General features: G+C 41.1%; 1 protein-coding gene across 1 annotated transcript in view; it reads left to right on the top strand.

The window, feature by feature from the left end:
• Positions 1-15,128, top strand: part of LOC143118087 (complement C3-like) — a 132,741-nt gene extending 117,613 nt beyond the window's left edge. Inside the window, exons 37-41 of the mRNA XM_076279308.1 lie at positions 6,070-6,175; positions 6,515-6,607; positions 12,918-13,004; positions 13,243-13,375; positions 14,978-15,128. Of these exons, the coding sequence (XP_076135423.1) occupies positions 6,070-6,175; positions 6,515-6,607; positions 12,918-13,004; positions 13,243-13,375; positions 14,978-15,128 (570 nt within the window). The remainder of the gene's footprint in view (positions 1-6,069; positions 6,176-6,514; positions 6,608-12,917; positions 13,005-13,242; positions 13,376-14,977) is intronic.
• Positions 15,129-24,217: the final 9,089 nt, after the last annotated feature.

Below are 24,217 nucleotides of genomic sequence, written 5' to 3'. Positions count from 1 at the left end.
CTAACATGCCAGATATTCTGTCTGCCCGCAGGAAATCACATGCATTGTGGGTAGAGTTTACAAATGATTTCCTTTCATTTCACGTTCCCATATCATTATAACCCGATTCAATTATTTATTATTTATGAATTAATTCGATTATCAATTAATTAATCATTTTTAACACCTTTCCGACATTGCCCTTTTCATCTTGCGTACCACCGGTGGTACGCGTACCACAGTTTGGGAATCCCTGCCATAGAGGATGTATGCTTGGCAGTGTGTTGGACAAACCCCAACAATGTTTGTCAGGTTTTACAGACATGATGTCACAGCCCCAACTTTGGCACATTCAGTGTTAGGCACTGGGATATCAGGGAACAGGGCACACTGATTCATTGATGGGGATCGTAAGCCTAAAATTTCAAGCTTCCGATCCAGTGGAGGCAGTGGTTCTCCAGCACCTGATACCGTCATGCCAACTACCAAAGTGCACGTGCCTCCTTAATGGCCTGAAGTGCACAAACATGTGCCAACCAACACAGTGTGCCTGTTTCACAGCTGACAGACTCATATCTTGATGACAGTGATGTTGATGTTAAACTGTAGTCATGGGTGTTATGGTGTTTCAGGAATTCAATTCAATGAATTAATTAAAATCCAATTACATCAAACCCTTTTTGACTACCTTTACTTGGCATACTCCCCTTTTACACCTATGGAAACAAAGATAGTCATAAACGTACCTACCTTATTTACCTTATATAACTTTGCTGTGGAACAACATGTTTATACACTTATTGCCTTACTTACCATTTAAACCATTTAAACTTAGCTGGGCAGTTCCAGCGTTGTGACAGTTGGACTCTTAGAGCAATTTAGACACCTCATTGTTTCTACTACCCAAGTACTCAGCACTCATCAAACGTGTGAAGCCCACAGGGAGGATAGTCAAAGTGTGGCCAGAGGGAGCTGACCCGGCACTTCAGCCGCATTTTGAAAACACTGCCTGGAGAGTGTTTGCCATTCAGGCCACCCATGACTCCCACACAGACATTGTGTGACTTGTATGACTTGTATGCCTCCTCATCAACCCCAACAACAACAGTGTCACCACCCTCAAATGGATTGCGACTTTCCCTAATGGAAGCCATGGATCAACAGTGAAGTTAGACACTTGCTGAAGGCACAAGACATCGCATTCAGATCAGGTGATGCTCAGTCCTATACCTCATCCAGGCCCATACCTCATCCAGGACGAACCTGAAAAGGGGTATCAAAAAGGCCAAGCACAACCACAAGGATCGAGGATCACTTGGAAAGGCATCCAGGCCATCACAGACTACAGAACTCCACCCCCAAAGTGAAAAGCTAGCACACACACCGCCATCCTCATCAATGGGACTGAGGTGGAGCGTGTCACCTCCTTCAAGTTTCTGGGTGTCCTCATCTCTGAGGACCTCTCTTGGACCCCTTAACACTTCTACCCTAATCAAGAAGGCTCTTTTCCACCACTTTTCCATCAGAAACATATTTGTAAAAAGCAAAGCTAGTATGCTATAGAACATCAGAATATAGAATCAAAATGAACATTTTCATCAGCCAATTAGGAACAATAGTGTAGCTCAACAAGTAGCGATGCACTCTTTGACGTGGGAGACTGGGGTTCGATTCCAGCTCACTGCAACAATTTTGAAGGTGCATTTCTCACAGCTAAACCAAGCTAGATAGATAGATACAGTATATAGAGAGTTGGAGGTTGGGCTTGTGGAACTATACGCTACATGGTCCTCGCTTTAGATTGGGGGGCTGCAAAATGTACTACAAATAGGTAAGAAAGGTCTTATAAGCGTATTAGTTATCAACCTCTTTGTCTTATACACCATTAACAAGCATTAACAAGCTGCTTGTTAACACTTACAACTGTTAATAAATATGCTTGTAAGTAACTTAAAAGGCTGCTTATTAACACTTACAAGCTGCATGTTAACAGTTAGTTAATGTTATTAAAGGATAACAACAGTTAACTAACTGTTAGTAATGAATTGTTAACTGCTTATTATGCACTGTTAATACCTAATAAGCACATGTTATTCTAAAGCGTTACCGAAATGTTTGAGTCAGTCCATGTTGTCAACTGATACAAAATCCAAAACTGACAAAAGACGAAGTTCATCTGCCAAAAAAACATGTGATAGTGGACCTGTCCAAAACTTCAGAGAATACAAATGACATGCTTAATTGTTATGGTTATGAGGGGGTCCTCGAATATTTTCTCCCCCAAAAAGGGGTCCTTGGAACCAAAAATATTGAGAACCCCTGCCTTAGCATGCATTATATCACACTACTACAACAAAAAGTCCGATTTACACATTTAGGTCTTTATTTCATTATATTGTGTCTACTCGCGCCTGTATATTTCTCCTAAATTTAGCAAAAGTTAGCATTCTAACCTTGCATGCACTCCCGCGACCGTGATCCAAGACATATCATGTGTAGTGCCGTTGGAAAGCTCTGTTTTTCCTGTATCACACTATGTGATCCATAGCAGAATCTCAGTTCGTCCACGTGTGGCTTAGACATTTTGCCAACCAATTTCTTTACAACTGTTTTTCACCTTATAGCAACAGACGTCTAACCTGACTCTTGCCAGATGAATTTCGTTCCGCCTATCTCCACTCATCCATCTGGGATCGATCCATTGGAGTGGTGCTTCAGAAGGCTGGGCCTTATTAAAAAATGCACTCTTTGACGTGGGAGACTGGGGTTCGATTCCTGCTCACTGCAACAATTTTGAAGGTGCATTTCTCACAGCTAAACCAAGCTAGATAGATAGATACAGTATATAGAGAGTTGGAGGTTGGGCTTGTGGAACTATACGCTACATGGTCCTCGCTTTAGATTGGGGGGCTGCAAAATGTACTACAAATAGGTAAGAAAGGTCTTATAAGCGTATTAGTTATCAACCTCTTTGTCTTATACACCATTAACAAGCATTAACAAGCTGCTTGTTAACACTTACAACTGTTAACAAATATGCTTGTAAGTAACTTAAAAGGCTGCTTATTAACACTTACAAGCTGCATGTTAACAGTTAGTTAATGTTATTAAAGGATAACAACAGTTAACTAACTGTTAGTAATGAATTGTTAACTGCTTATTATGCACTGTTAATACCTAATAAGCAGATGTTATTCTAAAGCGTTACCAAAATGTTTGAGTCAGTCCATGTTGTCAACTGATACAAAATCCAAAACTGACAAAAGACGAAGTTGCACATCTGCCAAAAAAACATGTGATAGTGGACCTGTCCAAAACTTCAGAGAATACAAATGACATGCTTAATTGTTATGGTTATGAGGGGGTCCTCGGAATATTTTCTCCCCCAAAAAGGGGTCCTTGGAACCAAAAATATTGAGAACCCCTGCCTTAGCATGCATTATATCACACTACTACAACAAAAAGTCCGATTTACACATTTAGGTCTTTATTTCATTATATTGTGTCTACTCGCGCCTGTATATTTCTCCTAAATTTAGCAAAAGTTAGCATTCTAACCTTGCATGCACTCCCGCGACCGTGATCCAAGACATATCATGTGTAGTACCGTTGGAAAGCTCTGTTTTTCCTGTATCACACAATGTGATCCATAGCAGAATCTCAGTTCGTCCACGTGTGGCTTAGACATTTTGCCAACCAATTTCTTTACAACTGTTTTTCACCTTATAGCAGCAGATGTCTAACCTGACTCTCGCCAGATGAATTTCGTTCCGCCTATCACCACTCATCCATCTGGGATCGATCCATTGGAGTGGTGCTTCAGAAGGCTGGGCCTTATTAAAAAATCCTTGCATAAGGTTGGATAAGCCACTTGTCCGTCATCTATTGACGTGCTACTTCAACCACTCACATCGAAGCCAACCCGTGACGCTGAGAACAGTCTCACAGTCGCTTCTACGCTACACATCTATGAAACTCCCGCCCTGCGTCCTGATTGGCTCTACCATACAATTTTGTGCTGAAATCACTCTCAACGGAACCGATCCCAGATGGATATGAGTGGAGCTAGGCGGAACGAAATTCATCTGGCGAGAGTCAGGTTAGCAGATGTCCTTCACATGGTAAATTCATCGCTGTTGTCTGGCATTTTTCCTAAGTCACTGAAAACAGCTGTTGTAAAGCCACTTCTCAAGAAGAATAACCTGGATGCCTCCATGCTAAACAATTACAGGCTCATGTCCAATCTACCTTTTATTGGCATAATTACTGGACAAAGTGGTCTTTAATCAACTAACCACCTTCCTAACATCAAATGGCTATTTTGATTACTTTCAGTCGGGTTTTCGGGAAAATCACAGCACTGAAACAGCTCTCATCAAGGTTTTAAATGACATAAGCTTCAATACAGATTCAGGTAAAACATCAGTCCTAGTGCTACTGGACCTTAGTGCAGCATTTGACACTGTTGATCACAATATTTTATTACACAGACTAGAACACTGGGTTGGATTTACAGGCATAGTTATCAACTGGCTGAAATCATATCTACAAGAAAGGAGTTTCTTTGTTGCCATTGGAAACTGTACCTGAACAAAAATGTCCTTGACCTGTGGTGTTCCCCAGGGGTCGATCTTGGGGCCACTATTACTCAACCTCTATATGCTCCCACTTGGACAAATCATCCAAAATAATTTGATTTCATATCATAGCTATGCAGATGACACACAAATGTACTTATCTCTGTCACCAAATGACTATGGTCGCCTTGAATCTCTCTGTCAGTGTTTAGAACAAATCAACACCTGGATGTCTCAAAATTTTCTTCAGCTGAACAAAGAAAAACCTGAAGTTATTTATATTTGGTAAAGAGGAGGAAAGACGTAGGGTTGCCAATGTCCTTGACACAAAAGGGTTGAAAGTTTGCGGGCAGCCGTGGCCCACTGGTTAGCACTCTGGACTTGTAACTGGAGGGTTGCCGGTTCAAGACCCGACCAGTGGGCCGCGGCTGAAGTGCCCTTGAGCAAGGCACCTAACCCCTCACTGCTCCGCGAGCGCCGCTGTTGTTGCAGGCAGCTCACTGCGCTGGGATTAGTGTGTGCTTCACCTCACTGTGTGTTCACTGTGTGCTGTTTGTGTTTCACTAATTCACCGATTGGGTTAAATGCAGCGACCAAATTTCCCTCACAGGATCAAAAAAGTATATATACTTATACTTATACTTAAAGCAAAGGATACTGTTGAAAATCTTGGTGTATTAATTGACAGTGATCTAAATTTCAACAGCCACATGAAAGTGATAACTAAATCAGCTTTTTACCACCTCAAAAATATTGCCAAACTTAGAGGGCTGATGTCAAAAGATGATTTAGAAAAAGTCATTCATGCATTTATCTCCAGCAGGGTTGATTACTGCAATGGACTTTTCACAGGCCTTCCTAATAAGAATATCAAACAGCTTCAGGTGATATAAAATGCAGCAGCTAGGGTTCTCGCAATATATAACTAAAAGAACTGACCACATTACTCCAATTTGTAAGTCCTTGCACTGGCTTCCAGTAAGTCACAGAATTGACTTTAAAGCACTACTGCTTGTTTATAAATCACTAAATGGAGCAGGACTTAAATACCTCTCAGACATGCTTCAGCTGTACACACCCTCCAGACCTCTCAGGTCTCAGGAGAAAAATCTGTTAGTAAAACCTGCTGTTAGAACTAAACATGGTGAAGCTGCTTTTAGCTCAGCTCTGGAACCAACTTTCGCATAACATTAAAAAGGCCCCAACTGTAGCCAGTTTTAAATCTAGACTTAAGACCAAACTGTTCTCAGATGCTTTCTGCTAACTGCACTGAGTTATAAATTCTGAATCTGTCTTGAAATGTATTCTACCTTGTGTCTTTTATTTTGTATTTTTAATCATTCTCTATTTTTAAATGATTTTACCTTGTGCATTTTATGATTTAAAAAAAAAATATTATTACTATATGATCTTTACCTTTTAAACTATTCTATCTCTTGTCTCTAAGGGTGTCTCTTTCTCTTCCCCTCTCTCTATTTCTCTCCACCCCTCCCCCTTGATATCTCTCCCTCAGATCTCCCATACCAGACCAGACAGAATTGCCTTTAGAATCCACAAAATGATGAAAGTACATCTCATGCAGCCTGCAGCAGTGTCCGTGTACGAGTACCTAGATATGGGTAAGGAAAGACACACAAAACAGAGAGAGAGGGTGTGTGTGTGTGTGTGTGTGTCCGTGTAATGTGTGTGTGCGGAGTGTAAGTGTGTATAGACATGTCGTTGTTCATTCTGTCTATTTTTCTCCCTTCCCCCTCAATATTTCAGTGTTTGTACAAGTGTATGGGCTTTATTGTTCTTTATGCTTTAGCAATAATGTATATCTAATGCTAATAAAGTAACATTGAATTGAATTGTATTGACTCAGCAAATAACATTACCAATATTGCAAATAATACCAATATTACAAACATTGCACATGAACTTGCTAATGTACTTTTCAAATATTTGTTTAATTTAAGAAAACCGGTGTACACAGTTTTACCATCCCATCAATGAGAATGGCCAGCTGAACAAGATCTGTGAAAATCAGATTTGCAAGTGTGCTGCAGCAGGTAGGCCAGTCCTCCTGTTGCCAGAGGTGGAAAAGTCCAGCTATAGAAAGTGAAAGTCCTACCACATATCTGTACCAACCATTCACTTAAACCAGCTGATACATGCCCATGCCCATGCTCTGGTAACCCTGTTCCCCAGACATACCCATGCCCATGCTCTAGTTCCCCTGTTCCCCATAGACATGCCCATGCTCTAGTTCCCCTGTTCCCCATAGACATGCCCATGCTCTAGTTCCCCATAGACATGCCCATACTCTAGTTCCCCTGTTCCCCATAGACATACCCATACTCTAGTTACCCTGTTCCATATACCCATGCCCATACTCTAGTTACCCTGTTCCCCATAGACATGCGCATACTCTAGTTCCCCTGTTCCCCATAGACATGCCCATACTCTAGTTACCCTGTTCCCCATAGACATGCCCATAGACATGCCCATGCTCTAGTTACCCTGTTCCCCATAGACATGCACATACAAAATGACTAGCCATAGTCAGATGCACTGTAGTTCATGATTGAACAGCGCATGACAAATGTTTATTAGTCTCCTGTTATTGTTTTTACATGATGGATGTTTATTAGTCTCCTGTTATTGTTATTGCAGATGATTGAACAGTGCATGATGAATGTGTATTAGTCTCCTGTTATTGTTTTTACATGATGGATGTTTATTAGTCTCCTGTTATTGTTATTGCAGATGATTGAACAGCGCATGATGAATGATTATTAGTTGTTGTTGTTATTGTTATGGCAGATGTGTGCAGCAAACAGAGGAAATCCAAAAAGGAAATTCTTCAGCGTGCGATGGTAGCCTGTGATCATCATGTTGGTTATGGTAGCTCTTTCTTTCCTACTCCTTCTCTCTCTGTGTGTGTGTGTGTGTGTGTGTGTGTGTGTGTGTGTGTGTGTCTTTTAGGGCTGTAACGATACACCAAACTCACAATTTGGTTTGTATCACGATTTATCCCACGGTTCGATACATACCTCAATTTTGTGTGTGTGTGTGGGGGTTTTGATGGTTTCGATACGCACATCGTTACAGCCCTATTGTGTGAATCTTTATGCAATTATTGACACATTAAGCAAAATATTATTTGTCTCCACAATTATAGTTCTAGCAACAAAATGGAAATAAATGTTCATTTTACCATTTCAACCACGTCCTTGCTGAAGCGAAAGTGCTGGTATTAGTATGGACTATTGCAACATTAAATGTCCCATTAACAAATTATGGGAAGCTAAACGGATGCTAACTTTAAGTATAAGTATATATTTTGATCCCTTGAGGGAAATTTGGTCTCTGCATTTATCCCAACCCGTGAATTAGTGAAACACACTCAGCACACAGTGAACACACAGTAACATGAAGCACACACTAATCCCGGCGCAGTGAGCTGCCTGCAACAACAGTGGCACTCGGGGAACAGTGAGGGGTTAGGTGCCTTGCTCAAGGGCACTTCAGCCGTTCCTACTGGTCGGGGTTCGAACCGGCAACCCTCCGGTTCCGAAGCGCAAACCAGTAGGCCACGGCTGCCCATTTATGCAATGGGTTGTTGGATAGTTATGATTAGAATATATTGTAGTTAACCACTGTTAAGTTTAGTTAGTGATTATGTCTCCAAGTGATTATTTTGGACATTAGTGAGTGAAACTATTGTACTAAAACAACTTTAATTTCATTCAAGCATAGCTGAATATTATTATTATTTTATTTATTTATTTATTTATTTATTTGGGGGGGGGGGGGGGGGTTAGGTTGTTACTTTGGACAAAAGTATCTTAAAGTGTAATTCCAGTGAAAATTGACTCAAGGGTGTTTTTCTGCATTAAAACACATCAAACTAGATGTACCGCAGAGTGGTACAAAATATGACCGCCGCCCAGTCCAGCACATTTTTTCCACAAAAAGAAATCACGCTGAAAGGCCTATATGATTCTAACTGTCTCACTAAATTGCATTATCCACACTCAATTCTCACTGGTATCTGCTAGACAACAAGTACCAAAACATGATTAGTTCATAGATTTCACATGTAAAATTCATTTTATACAACCCCACCTCCGTCTTGCCTGTTCATAATTCTGAGAAATTCTTGATTGTTTGTGTTATGTTATGTGTGTGTGTGTGTGTGTGTGTGTGTGTGTGTGTGTGTGTGTGTGTGCGTGCTTGTGTGTGTGCCTGCGTATGTGCCTGTGCATGCAAGCGTACATATGTCTACTGTGTATGTGTCATACGTATGATTACTGTGAATGTATGTGTGTGTGTGTATGTATCTGTTTGTGCACATGTGTGCACATGAAATGGGTTAACATGACCCCTGGAGGCAAACATACGGAAAAGAATGGTCATCCTAGGCCCTACAGTTCTCAAGATATTCACAGAGAACTGTGTCTGCCCTACCCTCCTTTCGGGGGGTCCAGTCCAGCGGGGGGGCTACAGATCAAAACGAAAAATGACGGTTCCATGCTATCCATGTGGGGGTACATGCCCACCAAGTTTTGTGTACCCCGGTCTTTCAGTGTCCCGGGAATCCTTGTTGGTGTACGTCACTAAATGTACACATAAATTATTTTATTGTAAGGCCCCCCATGAACGAAAGTACACAAAACGTGGCATGCATTCGGAGGGTGTCCTAATGATCCTACACTTTTAATTTAGTGCAGTTTTGACCGTGTCAGCCAGAGATATTGTGGTGAAAACACCTAATGTTTTGCTTTTTAATTTTTAACTAGGTGGCGCTATACATGAAATAAGTGGTAATGGGATGGGTTGACGTGCCCCCTTAAGACCAACATACATAAAAAAGGTGGACCTCCTAGGCCATACATGGGCAACATACGGCCCGCGGGCCACATCTGGCCCGTGGGCTTTCCCTGACCGGCCCGCGTAAGGTCCGTGAAAGAACAATAGTCAAGAGCCTAGCATAGAGATAATGCATGCAAATCAATATCGTTGTTTTTATTTTGAAAGCGACTGCTATTTGTACGCCCATACATTTGTGCGTGGATGCATACGACGTAAACACCCTCACTGATGTGCTGGTGAATAGAATTTATGCTTCTGCGTCGACACAATGCAGTTGCCTTTACGTCGGCGTAAACCTTTCAAAGTTTTGTGTCTCTTATGTCTGCGTCGCTCACCACCACAAAGGTTGTTAGAACGAACTCCTACTGCTGCTCGTTGGCGATACGAAGTGTTCATTTCAAAACGTTACTGGCAAAAAGACAGTTTACAATCGGATAACCCCGTAATTGTAACCATGTCTGAGTTTATTTGCAAAGCTTATGTTAGCGAACTAGTATGATGCTACTACCCACAGGTTGCAGAAGCAGCCGGCTCAACACACAGAGCGAGTTACCAATCACAGTTATGTTCATAAAGTTAAAGCAAAAACATAGCCTACATTTTAAAAATAGTTTTCTTTGTGCATGTTAATTAACTAATGACAGCCTACTATTGTCTGCTCCACATTTTCGTATAATTCTGCATAGAGTTAATTTGATGATTTAATGATGAAATATTGCTGAGTGTTGATGAAATGGTGGCACAGGCCTATCGGTTGTACTGACTCCTTCACATTTTCATGACCTAGCCTAATTATATAGATATTGTAGTACTTTTTTATATCAGTCTTTGAAAACTGAAAAAAAATGTCAATGTCAAAAAATCATTTTCGAGGATTAAATACTGGACATAGATTAAATATTGATGTTTTTCCTTTGTCTCCCTCACATTTTCATCTGTTCTACGACTAGTAGACAAAACCATATGATTTACTTGATGTTATACAAGAACAGAATAGAATTGAACAGAATTGAGTTCAGACTTGAGTTCGGTATTTTGGGTCCGGCCCTCCTTAACAGTCCCAGTTTGTCATGTGGCCCCTTGGGGAAATTAGTTGCCCACCCCTGTCCTAGGCCCTACGGTTATCGAGATATTCACAGAAAACTGTCTCCGGCCACCTACAGGCCAGTTGGTGTATAGTAACATAAATTAATTTATTGTGTGGCCCCCCACGAACGGAATTCCACAAAACTTGGTGTGCATACAGAGGGTGTCATAATGATCCTACACTTCCAATTTCGTGCAGTTTTGACTATGTTAGGTCACAGATACCTTCAATTACAACACCTCATTTTTACTTTTTTGTGTTTAACTAGGTGGCGCTATACATGAAATGAGTGGTTATGGAATGGGTTGACATGGCTCCTTGAGATCAACATACAAAAAAAAATGGTCCTCCTAAACCCAACGGTTCTCGAGATATTCACAGAAAACTGTGTCTGCCCTACCCTCCTTTCGGGGGGTCCAGTCCAGCGGGGGGGCTACAGATCAAAATGAAAAACGATGGTTCCATGCTATCCATGTGGGGTTACATGCCCACCAAGTTTCGTGTACCCCGGTCTTTCAGTGTCCCAGGAATCATTGACGGAAATTTGGGCATGCGAAAAAGAAAAAAAAAAAAAAATCTGACTAAACCTATATGACCGCCGCTTCGCTGCGCGGCGGTCATAATAAGTGGTAATGGGATGGGTTGACATGCCCCCTTAAGACCAACATACATAAAAAAGGTGGACCTCCTAGGCCCTACGGTTCTCGAGATATTCACAGAAAACTGTCTCCGGCCACCCACAGGCCAGTTGGTGTATAGTAACATAAATTAATTTATTGTGTGGCCCCCCATGAACGGAATTCCACAAAATTTGGCGTGCATACAGAGGGTGTCATAATGATCCTACACTTCCAATTTCGTGCAGTTTTCACTATGTTAGGTCACAGATACCTTCAATTACAACACCTCATTTTTACTTTTTTGTGTTTAACTAGGTGGCGCTATACATGAAATGAGTGGTTATGGAATGGGTTGACATGGCCTCTTGAGATCAACATACCAAAAAAAAAATGGTCCTCCTAAACCCTACGGTTTTCGAGAAAAACGATGGTTCCATGCTATCCATATGGGGTTACATGCCCACCAAGTTTCGTGTACCCCGGTCTTTCAGTGTCCCGGGAATCATTAACGGAAATTTGGGCATGCGAAAAAGAAAAAAAGAAAAAAATTTAAAATCTGACTTAACCTATATGAACGCCGCTTCGCTGCGCGGCGGTCATAATAAGCCGTGGAAACAGTAATTTCCGTTGATCAACCACTACCACCATAGCCCCAAATCGCAAACAGTGAAGTACAGTAGCTATGGGCTATGGGCTTCCCAAATAGCATTTTTTTAACCAATAATATTGTTCAAAACAGCACCAAACCTTGTCAGTAGCTTGCTTAGGGCCTCTACACATAAAATAAAGCACCAACAACCTAGTTAGCGAACCCAGAGTTTATTACAGAAGACTGTTAAGAACACTTACCGCAGTTGCGCTAGCCGGAAAAATTCTTGGGTCACCTCTATATTAACGCCCCATTGTTTACATGTGTTGAATGGATGTCAATGGGTACATAAAGCACTCAAGATATGTATATCATTTTAAAATGTCTCCAAATGGTGTTAAATGCCAGTTTTTGTCTTTTTTGGTATTAGCAGGGTTTTTTAACGCATTTCGGTGATGACATAACTTTGGGGGCTACATAATCTGCACTTCATTCATTTCATTGCATTCCAATGGACATTGCGGTTACACCTTCAAAATAAAGTTTGTATATTTACACTTCGAATTTCGTCACAGTATTTATATCACAGCTACCCTATGGTCTAACAAATAATTACATTTTCTGAATTTGAGAATTCTCGTTATGAAGCTACATAGTCTGCCCCTATTCAGTTCAATGCATTTCTTATACGACACTTTTTAGCCTACTGAATAGCACCGAGTGAAAGTCAACATTTTCTTTATATCTAGTGATAATGATCATGTTGTTAGTTCAGATAAGTAGGCTACCTGGTAAACTTAGACAGAAGATCTAGAAATATAAAGCATCATGCTAGCTATGGGCTAACTTTCCAGTCCCACCTGTGACCCCCCCCCCCTCTCTCTTTACACCTCTCTCTTGTTACTCTCAAGGGTCTCAAGCTGTCTGTAGCCTCACCAAGGTGACGTGATGCAATGCATTGTGGGGGAAAGGAGAATCATTGCAAACCGCTGTAAAATAGTACCTACTTTTTCATATTATATTCCGTTTTGTGATACCCAACAACATCAAATACAATGGATAACAGTTGAAATGTTTATTACCAACAAGCAAAGTGCGCAAATTCATTGGAAAATGAACCCTGCAACACGGCCTATAAGTGTAAATGTAAAATGATCAACAATTATCTCAATACTAGTGTTTTCTTTTTAAACTGTGTTTCCTTACAGTGATTAAGGCCACTGTTACACAGGTGTACCTTTCACACCGGACAAAAGACGAATACCACATCAAGGTGGTCAAGTCGATCAAATCAGGTATAATTTGACTGTGGCTGGTCTGTTTACGGTTGATGCATGTGTCATCATGTGTATACTATATTGTCTGCATGTGTATCAGAAAAAAAAGTTTATATGAACGGCGTGCCTTGACACTACTAGGCTACTTTCTTTCTTTTAGCAGACATATTCAGATGGACATTTTCTATATCATGTTTGCTAGATTAGAACAAAACCTCCAGTATTTTATCATGTTCTTCTATGCTATTGCACTCAGATTACAACATGGCGGAGGGGAGTGAGGGTACCTTACTTGCAGGACCAACCTGCAGGGAGAAGATGGAGCTGCAGGTTAACAAAAGCTACCTGATTATCGGAATGAAGCAGGACATTTATGTGATTGAAGACAGGTGGGACAGGTGGGCTCATTAACAAGACATTTTGCATTTATCATTTCATTTTTTATTTTATATACAAGGTTCTAAATTAACACCCGCCAAATTCGGGTCAAAATTCATTTTGGCGGGTGTTAATAAAAACGTACTAGCCAGTAACTGGCCGGTGATGCATGAGGCATTACATGCATGATACATGGCTCTGTTCTCGGTCATATGTCCCCCTGGCTTCCTACATTTCCCATGACCACTGTGCCGTAATGCACGTGATTACGTTTCATACGCCCATTGGCTGCGCGCAGTTTGCAGTTTGCAGTGAAACCAGCACGAGAGACGGAGACGAACGGAGCGCCTACCAGAAAACAGAATTAGAAGAATGAACGGAGCCAGAGCAGGGAACATAGATTGAAAAGAGGAGGGAGTTAGCCAGTAAAATAAAGTAAAAAGTACATAACACATGTACAGTATATAACACAAATACATAACACGAAATATTAGTGCAATTAACGCATTGTGTTTACCTATTTGCTTTGTGGGGGGCTGATGTCATTTAACAGAGGCCGCAAAACCTGAAGCAGCTAGATCTTTATTTTATTGTCTATGGAGTTAGCTGAAGATAGAGAGGAACGTGAGGAGCTTGTATAGGCGAAAATGATCAGTTTTGGCGAAAATGATCAGTTTTAACTCATTGAGTGCCAAAAACTTAATATTACGTTTTTCCTTCCCATGCGTTGAGTGCCAAAAACGTAATTTTACGTTTTTAGCTTTTTTTTAAATTACGAAACTAAACACTCTAATACACCTTATATGTGATTTTGGGAACTCTGTGATGAATGGAAAAGAAATATATGACGATCGTGAAACTCATGAAAACGCACAATCTGGACATTTTATCTGGACATTTTATCATAACTCGGTTGCCGCTTTGGGTCGAATCAGTGACGCATGCACATCAGGTCAAAACCAGGCCATTTTCGTGGGTCTATCACTAGGTGGCAGTCTCGCCAGGTCTCGCTGATCACTTCCCGGAATGTTTACAGAAGTAAGTAACAGGCAACACTTCATATTTCATGAAAGACGTTATATCTCCATTTCTAAAAACAAACAGTGATTTTGATGAAAACTAGCCACTGTTTAGCTTGGGATTTCTCAGGAACAGAGGCGTGTAGAAATACACGGTTTGCACCCACCGAGAGCTTGAAGTCTCACCTTTTAATCGAGCTATTCTACGTGTTCATAGCTATAACACAGAATATGCTGTGGCTTTACAAAAATCATCAACAATGGTCTAGATTGCTGGCACTCTAGGACAAAGCTCCCGAAAACAGCTTGGCATTCAATGAGTTAAAAAGTTGCCTGATGATCACCACCACCACACGCATCACGCACTGTGCATGGGACACCGAGAGACAGAGGAGGGACCAACATAGCCAATAAATAGTAGCTTAGATAGATAGATAGATAGATACATAGATAGAGATCCCAAACATGAAATGAAGTGTTTGCACTTACTGTGTATATTTTGTGGTATGTATTCATGCCAACAATGTTAATAAAATGATCAAATGCATTCAGTGACACTCATCTCATAAACTCATAATTTTCTTATTTTCACAGGGAAAAAATAAGGTATCAATTTGAAATTGATGGAAAAACCTGGATAGAATACTGGCCCACGGAGACAGAAGCCCAACAGCCAGAGTTTAGTGAGAGATTTAAGGAAATTGAAGATCTTGCTTATGAACTCAAAACCTACCGCTGTGTCTAACAATGAAACTTAATGAAATGTTTTATTTTCTGTGATTCAAGCTGTAATGTATCTCAATAGTATTCTCATGAATATGACTGGGTTGAAAATGATATATTATTTAGGATATTAATGTATGAAAAACAATACAATAGTGGTTGTTTAATTATGTAATGTTTCCGTCAGACATATTTTTCTCATGGACACAAGGCCTACTGTATGCTAACCTAATAGGTAAGTTGACGATTTGGTCTCTAAGACCTAAAATCTATATTCTATTAAAGCTTAAGTCAGTAAAGATGTTCAGTGTGACTGCATCAGTTATGTTTTTTTGTCTCCACCAGAGCTTAAGATACTGTGTTAATAGAAAGTGTGATCTGCCCCATTCCTTTGCAAATAAAATTTTGCAAAATCAATGTATAAGCCGCGGCTAATAGTTGGGAAATTACGGTAGAATTGTGCACTTACGTTCTCAATATCGCACACAGCGACATAACAGAAACTTTATGCAATTAACATGCAACATTATGTACAGCTGTGCTTGTGTAGGCAGCGAACTACAAAATGATCATTCGCGCCCAATGAGTGATCTAGGCTCATCAATCCAACAGGCTTTATTAAATGTTTTAGGTTTCATGAAGATCCTTCAATCTGGTTGGGAAATATCAATGTCAACACTACAGTGGCGGCTGGTGGTATTTTTTTTTTAGTGAAGCAGTTATGAAATTATGACCTCCCCCCGCCCCCATATCACTCCCCCATCCCCGGAAACAAACATGCCGCCTAATACACCTTTTGTGTAAACTCCTGCCAAAGTTAGTGAGATTGAATGTATGAGACACATGGTACATTGACCTGTCTAAATTGGCATACATACACAAAAGCTATGTTGTTTGATCAGTCAGAGAGCTAGACAGGTTAATTTCTTGAGAAATCAAGACCTGTTTACCACCATCTCAAGTGGGGTGTTAGTAGGCCTAAGACAGGACAAGACAGTAGGCCTATACAAGATTTATGTAGTATTATCATATTTTTTTAAGTTTGCATATTTGTGTTAGACATAACTTATTGCTTGCAAAGACTAGCCTATCTATGGCCATGCCCCCAACAATAAGAGCATCTCCACTTTCAGTGGAACCTACACAAGAGCCTACCACACAGCTATCACTTATCCCCCTGAAGGCACACTGAATGCCATATCCATCCAGTTTATTCAGCTATACACTGCAATAAATCAAACCTAACCAAGTGTTATTAATCTTTTATTAAGATCAAAAAATATTTTTTTTTTTTAATATTCTGATTATGCCCCATAACCCTTACAGAAATTTCAGGTTTATGGCGAAGTGGTCATATTTTCACATGCAAATTAGGTTTCTGGCAAACGGTTGCGGTTAACTTTTGGTAATGTTGCAGCAAATTTGCAGCAATGTCATTGTGCAAATGAGGTTTGTCACCAAAAGTTCACTGGAAGTTTGCCGTGATGACAAATCACTGGCGAACACATTTGCCACTAGTAGCAAACTTCTCATTGTTGGCAGAACTTTGCTGGAAGTTTGCCTAGCGGCCAACACTGGCAAACTTCTGGCGATATTTTCTAGTGAACTCATTTGTTTCCCACAAATCACCCACACGTTTGCTGCAAATCTGCCGCAAACATTTCGTTTTTGTAAGGGAAGGCGTACTGCAGGCTCAATGTCAAATTCAGTAGCCTAATATGAGACACATTCTTGCCTCTGGGATACCCGTTCCTTGACACTAGATTGAACTGTTGTGCATAACAAACTGTGCATATACAGCGTTCACTTAAGAAATTCACATTAAGAAATTATACCATGACTGCTGCTCTGGCATATGTTTGACCAACCAGTTTGTTATAACACATCCATAACATAGGCTAATGTTATCACAGGCTAACACATCAGCAAACTTGCGGGTTAGCCTACTTTGAGAAGCTGCACACTCTTATGGCATTCATGGAACAACGTCTCTCCTTACCCTAGCATCCACAAACTGTGTTATTTTCACAGGAGGTCTCTTGGTCCCTCTGCATTCACTCATAATTTCTCCTCATTTCAAAAAAGACTGTTAAGAATCCTATAAGATGCGTTTACCAATGTTTATCCTCTCGCCTGAAACTTTGTTGAATCCATTTTGCTTAGGAGCTAACGTTAGCGAGTCACTATGATAGTAGCTGACTGGTGGGGAGACCTAGCCTCGTGAGACCATCCTGATCTCGCGAGCTTCATATTTTCACTCGCAGATCAGTCTGGCATCTCTCCGATAGAGAACATGTGGAGCAGTTTGCCAAACGAATGTCCAATCAGCGTTGGTTTTGAGTCGGATTTAGGTGTGACGCAACGAGAAGCTACTGTTCAATCTAAACAATATGGCGACTTCCACGGATGAGATGAGCATAGCTATCGCTGAAGTTTTATCCGGATATTCGAGTATTCCTGGGGAAGCTAGGAGTCTGCAATGTAGTTGGGAGGAATAAAGGACACAGACATCCTCCCCCAGATAGCAAACATACACTGGGACGGAACTGGGCCACACCTACCACAACGTCCGGCACGGATCTGCATAATGGCCAAACGCACATCGGTCCAAAACTGGTCTGGATCCGTTTGACGGATCTGGTTCCAATAAGGGCTAAGACTGGCCCAGTTCCGTATGATAGTCTGTGTTACTGACGTGTTCCAGATCTGCTTATCATATGCAATACGGGTCCGCTTATTGTGTGTGGTACGGACCCGTTTATCAGATATCAGCTGGCTTTGTTTGACATGTGAAATGTGATTGGTAATTAATTATCCTGAAAAATCTGTTTGCTACACATTTGCTAACAGGTTCGTTATAGGTTCACCCAGGCTAAAGTTCGTAACGTTTTCCCAACAGCTCAACTAATAAACATAAGCTAGGCTACAAACACAATGGGGGGTAAAAAAAACTTTACAAATAAGTCTTATTATTTTTTTTATTCAACAACCTGGCTGTAGAAGTGCAATCCCAGACAAAGTTTAAGTTGTGTTAATTCCACTGTTCCCATCGATATTCAGGCTGTCTTCCTCAGTCATCTCCATGGTCAATCTGAAACAACACAAAATAAACATTAGCCATTTATTCCTTTTTGAAAATAGGCTAAGTCACAATTACACTCGTTTTTTTATCAGTGATCCTGTTAGCGTTATCACCGTTTTTTCCAAAATATTGTGATGGCTGTTTTACTAAAGCTAAGCTAGTAGCCTATATTGCTGGAAAATAATAGTATAAACTTAGGCTACAGTAAAGTTATCAATCGCTCGGCTGCTTGTTGTTGTCTCTGAATAAACCAACAGAGATAAAAAGCAGATAGCCTACCTTGAAAAGTTGGGCAGTGTCCTAGTCCAACCCCAGGCAAATCATGTCAAAAGATTGATAGTGCGCAAACCAAAGATCCTTGATTAACGTTACTGCTTGGACTTCTGCATGTGTGGCAAGAATATGGGGTTGTCTCATAGCACTGTTTGATCTGACACAAACAACAATTGACTACTTTTACCACTGCTAGGTAATAATAAAAATAATACAACGAGCATATGATCAACATTGAGCCAACTATATCTTCTTTTCCAGCCTTACTGTAGAAATGAAGTGGCCATGGGAACATAGTGCACCCCCATGGTTTCTAAATTTGTGCCATTCCAAAATACCTTTTTTTTTCTTTAGCAGCCAGTTGACAATGAAGTAGGGAAAGGGCAGTCAATTTAGCAGAATCAGCACCTTAATTAATATCATTACCACCTAGGTCTGCTGTGAAAAAATGGTCCTTCGGCTCATATCCGTATCACAGGTTTGGGCCAAATCAGTGTTTTGTATTTTAAACGCATTTCCTGACTTCCAGTTGAGTTGCGGAAATCGGACCTGGGACAAATCTGTAAACCGGTGATAAAACAGCATTGCTAGCAGAGCTGAAACCTGTATCAGGAGTAGACCTGGCCCACAGCCAGATACCGTATGTCCGCTACAGGCGGATCTAAAGGCTTTTATGCGGATCCGGCCCAAAGGAAATTGCTATCTGGGCCACGGCCAATTCCAGTTAGTGTTTGGTAGCCCTGAATCTTAGTTACTTAACGAGAAAGAATATGCTTTCCTCAGAAGTGTAGCCTACCATGAAAACTTGGTGGGGATTGTCGTTGATGAGGTTCATGTCACATACAAATGGTAAGTTTAAAAACGTTAACGTTAGCTACTTACCTAACTTGTAGCCTATGTTATGCCAAACGTTTTCAACGGAAAGTTCCCAGATGGATATGCGGAGCAAATACGATGCAATCCATCTTAGGGGAGACCGCTCTAAGCTATCCTACCTAGCTGATGTTAATTTCGCTCCCCGCTCCACTTCAAAATCCTCCTGCTCCAGTTAAATCGCTCCACGCTCGCTCCAATTTAAAAGAGGGAGACAAGCCGAATTGTCACCTTAGAAAACTTAAATCCCAAAGAACTAAGAGCAACGGCAATGTCACTCATAGAACATGTATTGTAAAGGATAGCCTAATGCAACACCGACAGTGCAACAACGAACAAGCTTGGCAACGTCAATACACAAGCCTAAAACTAAAGGGATCAGTGGGATTAATTGCCTAAATAATACAGGTTTAGCATCAAAGTTTTACTTCAGCCTTACTTAAAGCATAGGCTATTCAAATTGCTCACATTTTTCTTTGCTCTCCATAGCACACTCATGTTTCTGCAAAATGTGTCTTCTTAAATTCCAAAATAAATCTCACTGGAAGAGTGTCACCATAGTTGTTCTTGCTCTACATTGTTAGTATCTAGTTGTTTTGTAGGAATAGTACGCTTGTAAGCCCTATGACTTTCAGTTTCCTTTCTAAAATATTTAGCGACTTCATCCCCAACGAACTTACTGTAACGTCGGCAAACTGGACTATGTGCTACGGACTCTGGGACAATGCATTCTGGGATACGGGGGAGAACACTGGGGGGTTGTTTGTGTGTGTTAATGCCTTTATTTACTATTTTAATGTCAGTGTTTTAGTGTAGCGTGTTACCCTTTTAGGTCTTCCTCATGTGTGATCCTTTTTGTGTGGCGGGCTGTGTCCTCCCCTGTATGTGTAATGTGTGTTTGACGTGCCTAGTGTGTGCTGTTTTCGTGGCCTTTGCCCTGCCCCTGTTTCTAAATGCTAGTCAGTGAAAGCGGCTATCGAACCAAGCGCTGGCTAAGTCTAATCCGTTACATTACTATGGCCAACATCTTTGTTTTGAAATGTAATGGGTTTGGTGTCATTATGCAGATGTGAATCCTGGCTGGATTTGGGCATGCCTTTAGATGCAAAACCAGCTAAATCCGTCTGACCACTTAAATTAGCATTTTTTACCAGGCTTCTATGTTCAAGTTAAGTAATTTAATTTTAAAGGCGATGATACTGTTATTAGTTAATGAATAAACTATATATTTCTTAAAAATGTAAATTCAGTTTATTTACTATTTTTCTTTTGCGACAAAACCAGCTAAATCCACCGGTCCTTTTTTAGCAAAAACATCTAAATCCACATTTTTGTACAATACATAGTAGAACATTGCAAAATCACTTAAGATGCATTAGGAAACACTGAAAATGGGTAAAGATCACACATTCAATATTTAATATAAATGAAAAAGAAACAGTGCAAAACATTGTTATGAAGACTCAAGTATAGAAAACACATTGCTTTCAAATACAGCAGTAGTGTAGCCTAGAAATCTAGACGCGCCCCTAGCGGCGCCAGGGCTAGTCTAGCAACTCTCCGTTTTGAAAACAAATAAGATGGATGTTGCTGCTGGCAAACAGTGTGACACGAGTTAAGCTTTTATTAAGTTGGCAAACGTTTGAACTAGCCAACTAGCTCCGCTGGTGAGAAACGCATGGGACTCATAGCGCTGCCGCTGTCCTATTGCGTGCAGAGGGAATTTGAAAGACAACGGATTATCCCGCCCCTCGGACTGAGCACTGCGAACGGTGAGTGCCCAGACCCTACATTTTAATGTGGGTCTGGCTCGTCAGGCTAGCAGTAGTGTGTAATCACGGTAAGTATGACATTGCAAAATGATCTGATAAAAACTGGTGTAAAAAGCTTATTAGATGCATATATTGTAGTGTATGACCAAGTATGTCGACAAAGTGCAAAACATTGATGAAGACTTAAGTATAAATAACACATTACATTCAAAGTATGCGAGAACATTGCAAAATAATTTGATAAAAACTCTGGTATAAAAAGCTTATTAGATTCAAGTATTGTAGTGTATAAGCAAGTATGTAAACAAAGTGCAAAGCATTTTTATGAAGACTCAAGTATAAAAAACACATTAAATTCAAATAGTGTAGTGTGTAATCACTGTGTTCACTGCTGTGAAAGACACCTCACTCATCCTCAAGGTCTTGTACAATGTCTCTGTCACCAGCACTTGAAAGGACATTGTTGTAAAAGTCTTTCACAGCTCTGGGGACACCCATCTCAGCCAGCAGCTTCAAGACGTCGTTCTTCTAGACTTCCTTGACACAGTTCACGTCAGGAAGAGAACTGGGCTTGAACTGAGACCACCTTTTCCCCCTCTTCAGCAGCTGTGAGTGCTGGCAAAATTCCCCCGCAAACACCGGCTTAAAACCCAGCTTATCACCCGAGATTTTCAGCACTCTTGCCTCACTGATCTTGAAAGATCTCTGAGAACAGGGCTGCTTCTGCTTTAAAATCAGAACACTGTCAATCATTTCCGTATTGGTGGACAGTGCCATGCCTCCCTTAGAATCTCCCTGTACTCGTCTGGTAACAATATAGTTGGCTGCTTACGAATATCTTGTTCTATTCTTCCAAAAACGCGGTCAGCTGGAAGGAAACTATGACCTCGAATAGGAAAGAGATAGGATATGTCGAGCTGAGGGTACAGCTGTGAACGAAGGGCAAACAACATTGATAGGACATTGATGTTCTTGTTCTGGCCATAGCAAGAGTCGGAGAACAAGCGCATGTGCGAACAATGGCCTAAGTCAGCTCCAACAACTGTGGTGAAGTAGTGATGGAGAGCAGAGGCGACGATGTTACTGTCTTTACTGTTCTCATACTCCAGCCATGTGTAAAGATTGATATCATGCCTACTCTGGGGTGCTCCTAGGCCACGGTGACGAACAACACCAAATACATACATGTACAACTGCCGGGAGTAATACGTTTGTCCAATAGCAGACTTGGGAAGGACTAGGTTTTCCATGATGTCAAAGCAGACCGTGAAAGTATCTCCCACATCATTTAGTATGTTATAAAACTGACGGGCACGGCGACGGTGAAGGGTGTATGAGAGAATCCTATTCTGCTTCTCCTCTGCAGTCAGGCCAGGATCATTAATTCCAATTCGAGAACTAACGCATGTGGAACAAACATCCTTGGCAGGATGTCCAAAGGCCAGGTTAAAATCGTACACAAAGATGCTCCAGTAGAAAGAGTAGGACACCTGCGGATAGCCTACCCGGCTTGCGCAGCGTGGCTAACAACGCCCCTAAAACAAGTGGAACCGTCGGCTCCTCGAGGCTTATTACTTAAACGAAGTTAGCGGGGGGGGGGGAGGGCCGGTCGCCAGACGATCGGGTTAAAAATGTTCTGCCTGGCCCTCCCCCCTGGTCAAATTTTTTTTTCCAGGGGCCTCCCCCCGGCTCAAAAAAATTCTCCTAGGCCCTCCCCCCTACGTGAATCAAATAAAACTGGTCAAAAAATGACGTTTACAAGGTTAAAACGGCCAGCAAATGTCATAAGCACACATACACACACACGGGGCTACAAACCAGTGTTGCGCGGGTTTGGTCACAAGCGGCCCGCGGTCGCCCGATATTTTAATCAATCGGACCGCGAATATTAATAAGGACAAAATTATACCCGACCCGCATATTTACAAAATGTGTGCTTTTGGTTATAGCCTGCATGCAGTAGTCCATTTCTGTAAAACAAACTAATTTATTTGCGAAGCTTATACAGTAGAACTACACGCAGGCATGCAGGACATAATGTTTGCGCAGGAGAGAGAATGAGAATAAGAGCGCAAGCACGCACGCAACCACCAAGGATTAGAACACTAGGATAAGATTTGGCCATGACATACTTCTTTCGAAAATAGAAATGGGGAGGCAGGTAGGCAAGAGAGATACATTGCTGGTCAAAACGTTAGCGTAAGAACTGGTTTAAAATGCTGAATGAAGCACAAACCTTTAGGCTACTAAAGCACATCCACTGTTTAAAGTTACAAACACAACGAACTAAGGTAACTTTTATGCATGCGCGAACCTATACATACCGGTAGATATGGCTGTGTAGTCTGTGCCATAAGATTTATTCCTGCAGGCTGCCCGTTTCGGCTGTCATACTTTTAAATGGCTTCGCAAGAAGTAGGCCTACATAGACCATAACTTGTACTACTGCCATCTTCTTTAAGAACTTTTCCCAATATTTCCCATAGCCTAGGCTATATCGCTTTTCCTGAAGGGGTGTCTTTATTATTTTAACTCGCGTCTTCAGCTTCTTTACTGTTGACTTACTGTATTGATGCTTTACTGTATTGATGTTAGCCTTCTCGTGATATTTTAAGTAGGCCTATTTGTAGAAAATATATGTTTAATTAATTTTAACTGACCCGCCCGCAAATGACCCGAATATCATTAAAATATTTGGTTTATGACTCATAACCGCGGGTGACCTGCAAGCTTACGAGGGGAGTTGTGGGAGATTCATTAAGGCTTAAAAAATTATCTTAGGCCCTCCCCCCCCTGACGACCGCCCCCCCCCCCCCCCCCGGTAAATATCGTACAGTCCCTTAGGCCCGAGGTGCAGTGAAATGGCGTCATCTGGTGGTCATACAATTCACCCGCTATTAGACCCGAAGTAAAGGAGAAGTGGATATTCAACCACGCCATCCTTCAGGTCGCAGCAACACGTATGTGTACTTTATGTGCTTTGTCATGCTGCCATCTAGTGGTTGTGGAATATTTAAAACCCATTATAGTTCTGGGAATAGATGTGCCCTCGAATAAATTATTTGGGTAATCCATCTGATAAATTGTGTTTTTCTTTTTATACTTCGTACC

This window comes from Alosa pseudoharengus, unplaced genomic scaffold (genome assembly GCF_046254945.1).
Source record: "Alosa pseudoharengus isolate Yale_2024_CS ecotype anadromous, Long Island Sound unplaced genomic scaffold, YU_APseudo_1.1 YU_APseudo_1.1_scf_1, whole genome shotgun sequence".
NCBI classification, from domain to species: domain Eukaryota; kingdom Metazoa; phylum Chordata; class Actinopteri; order Clupeiformes; family Clupeidae; genus Alosa; species Alosa pseudoharengus.
This window is presented reverse-complemented; position numbering and strand designations above follow the sequence as displayed.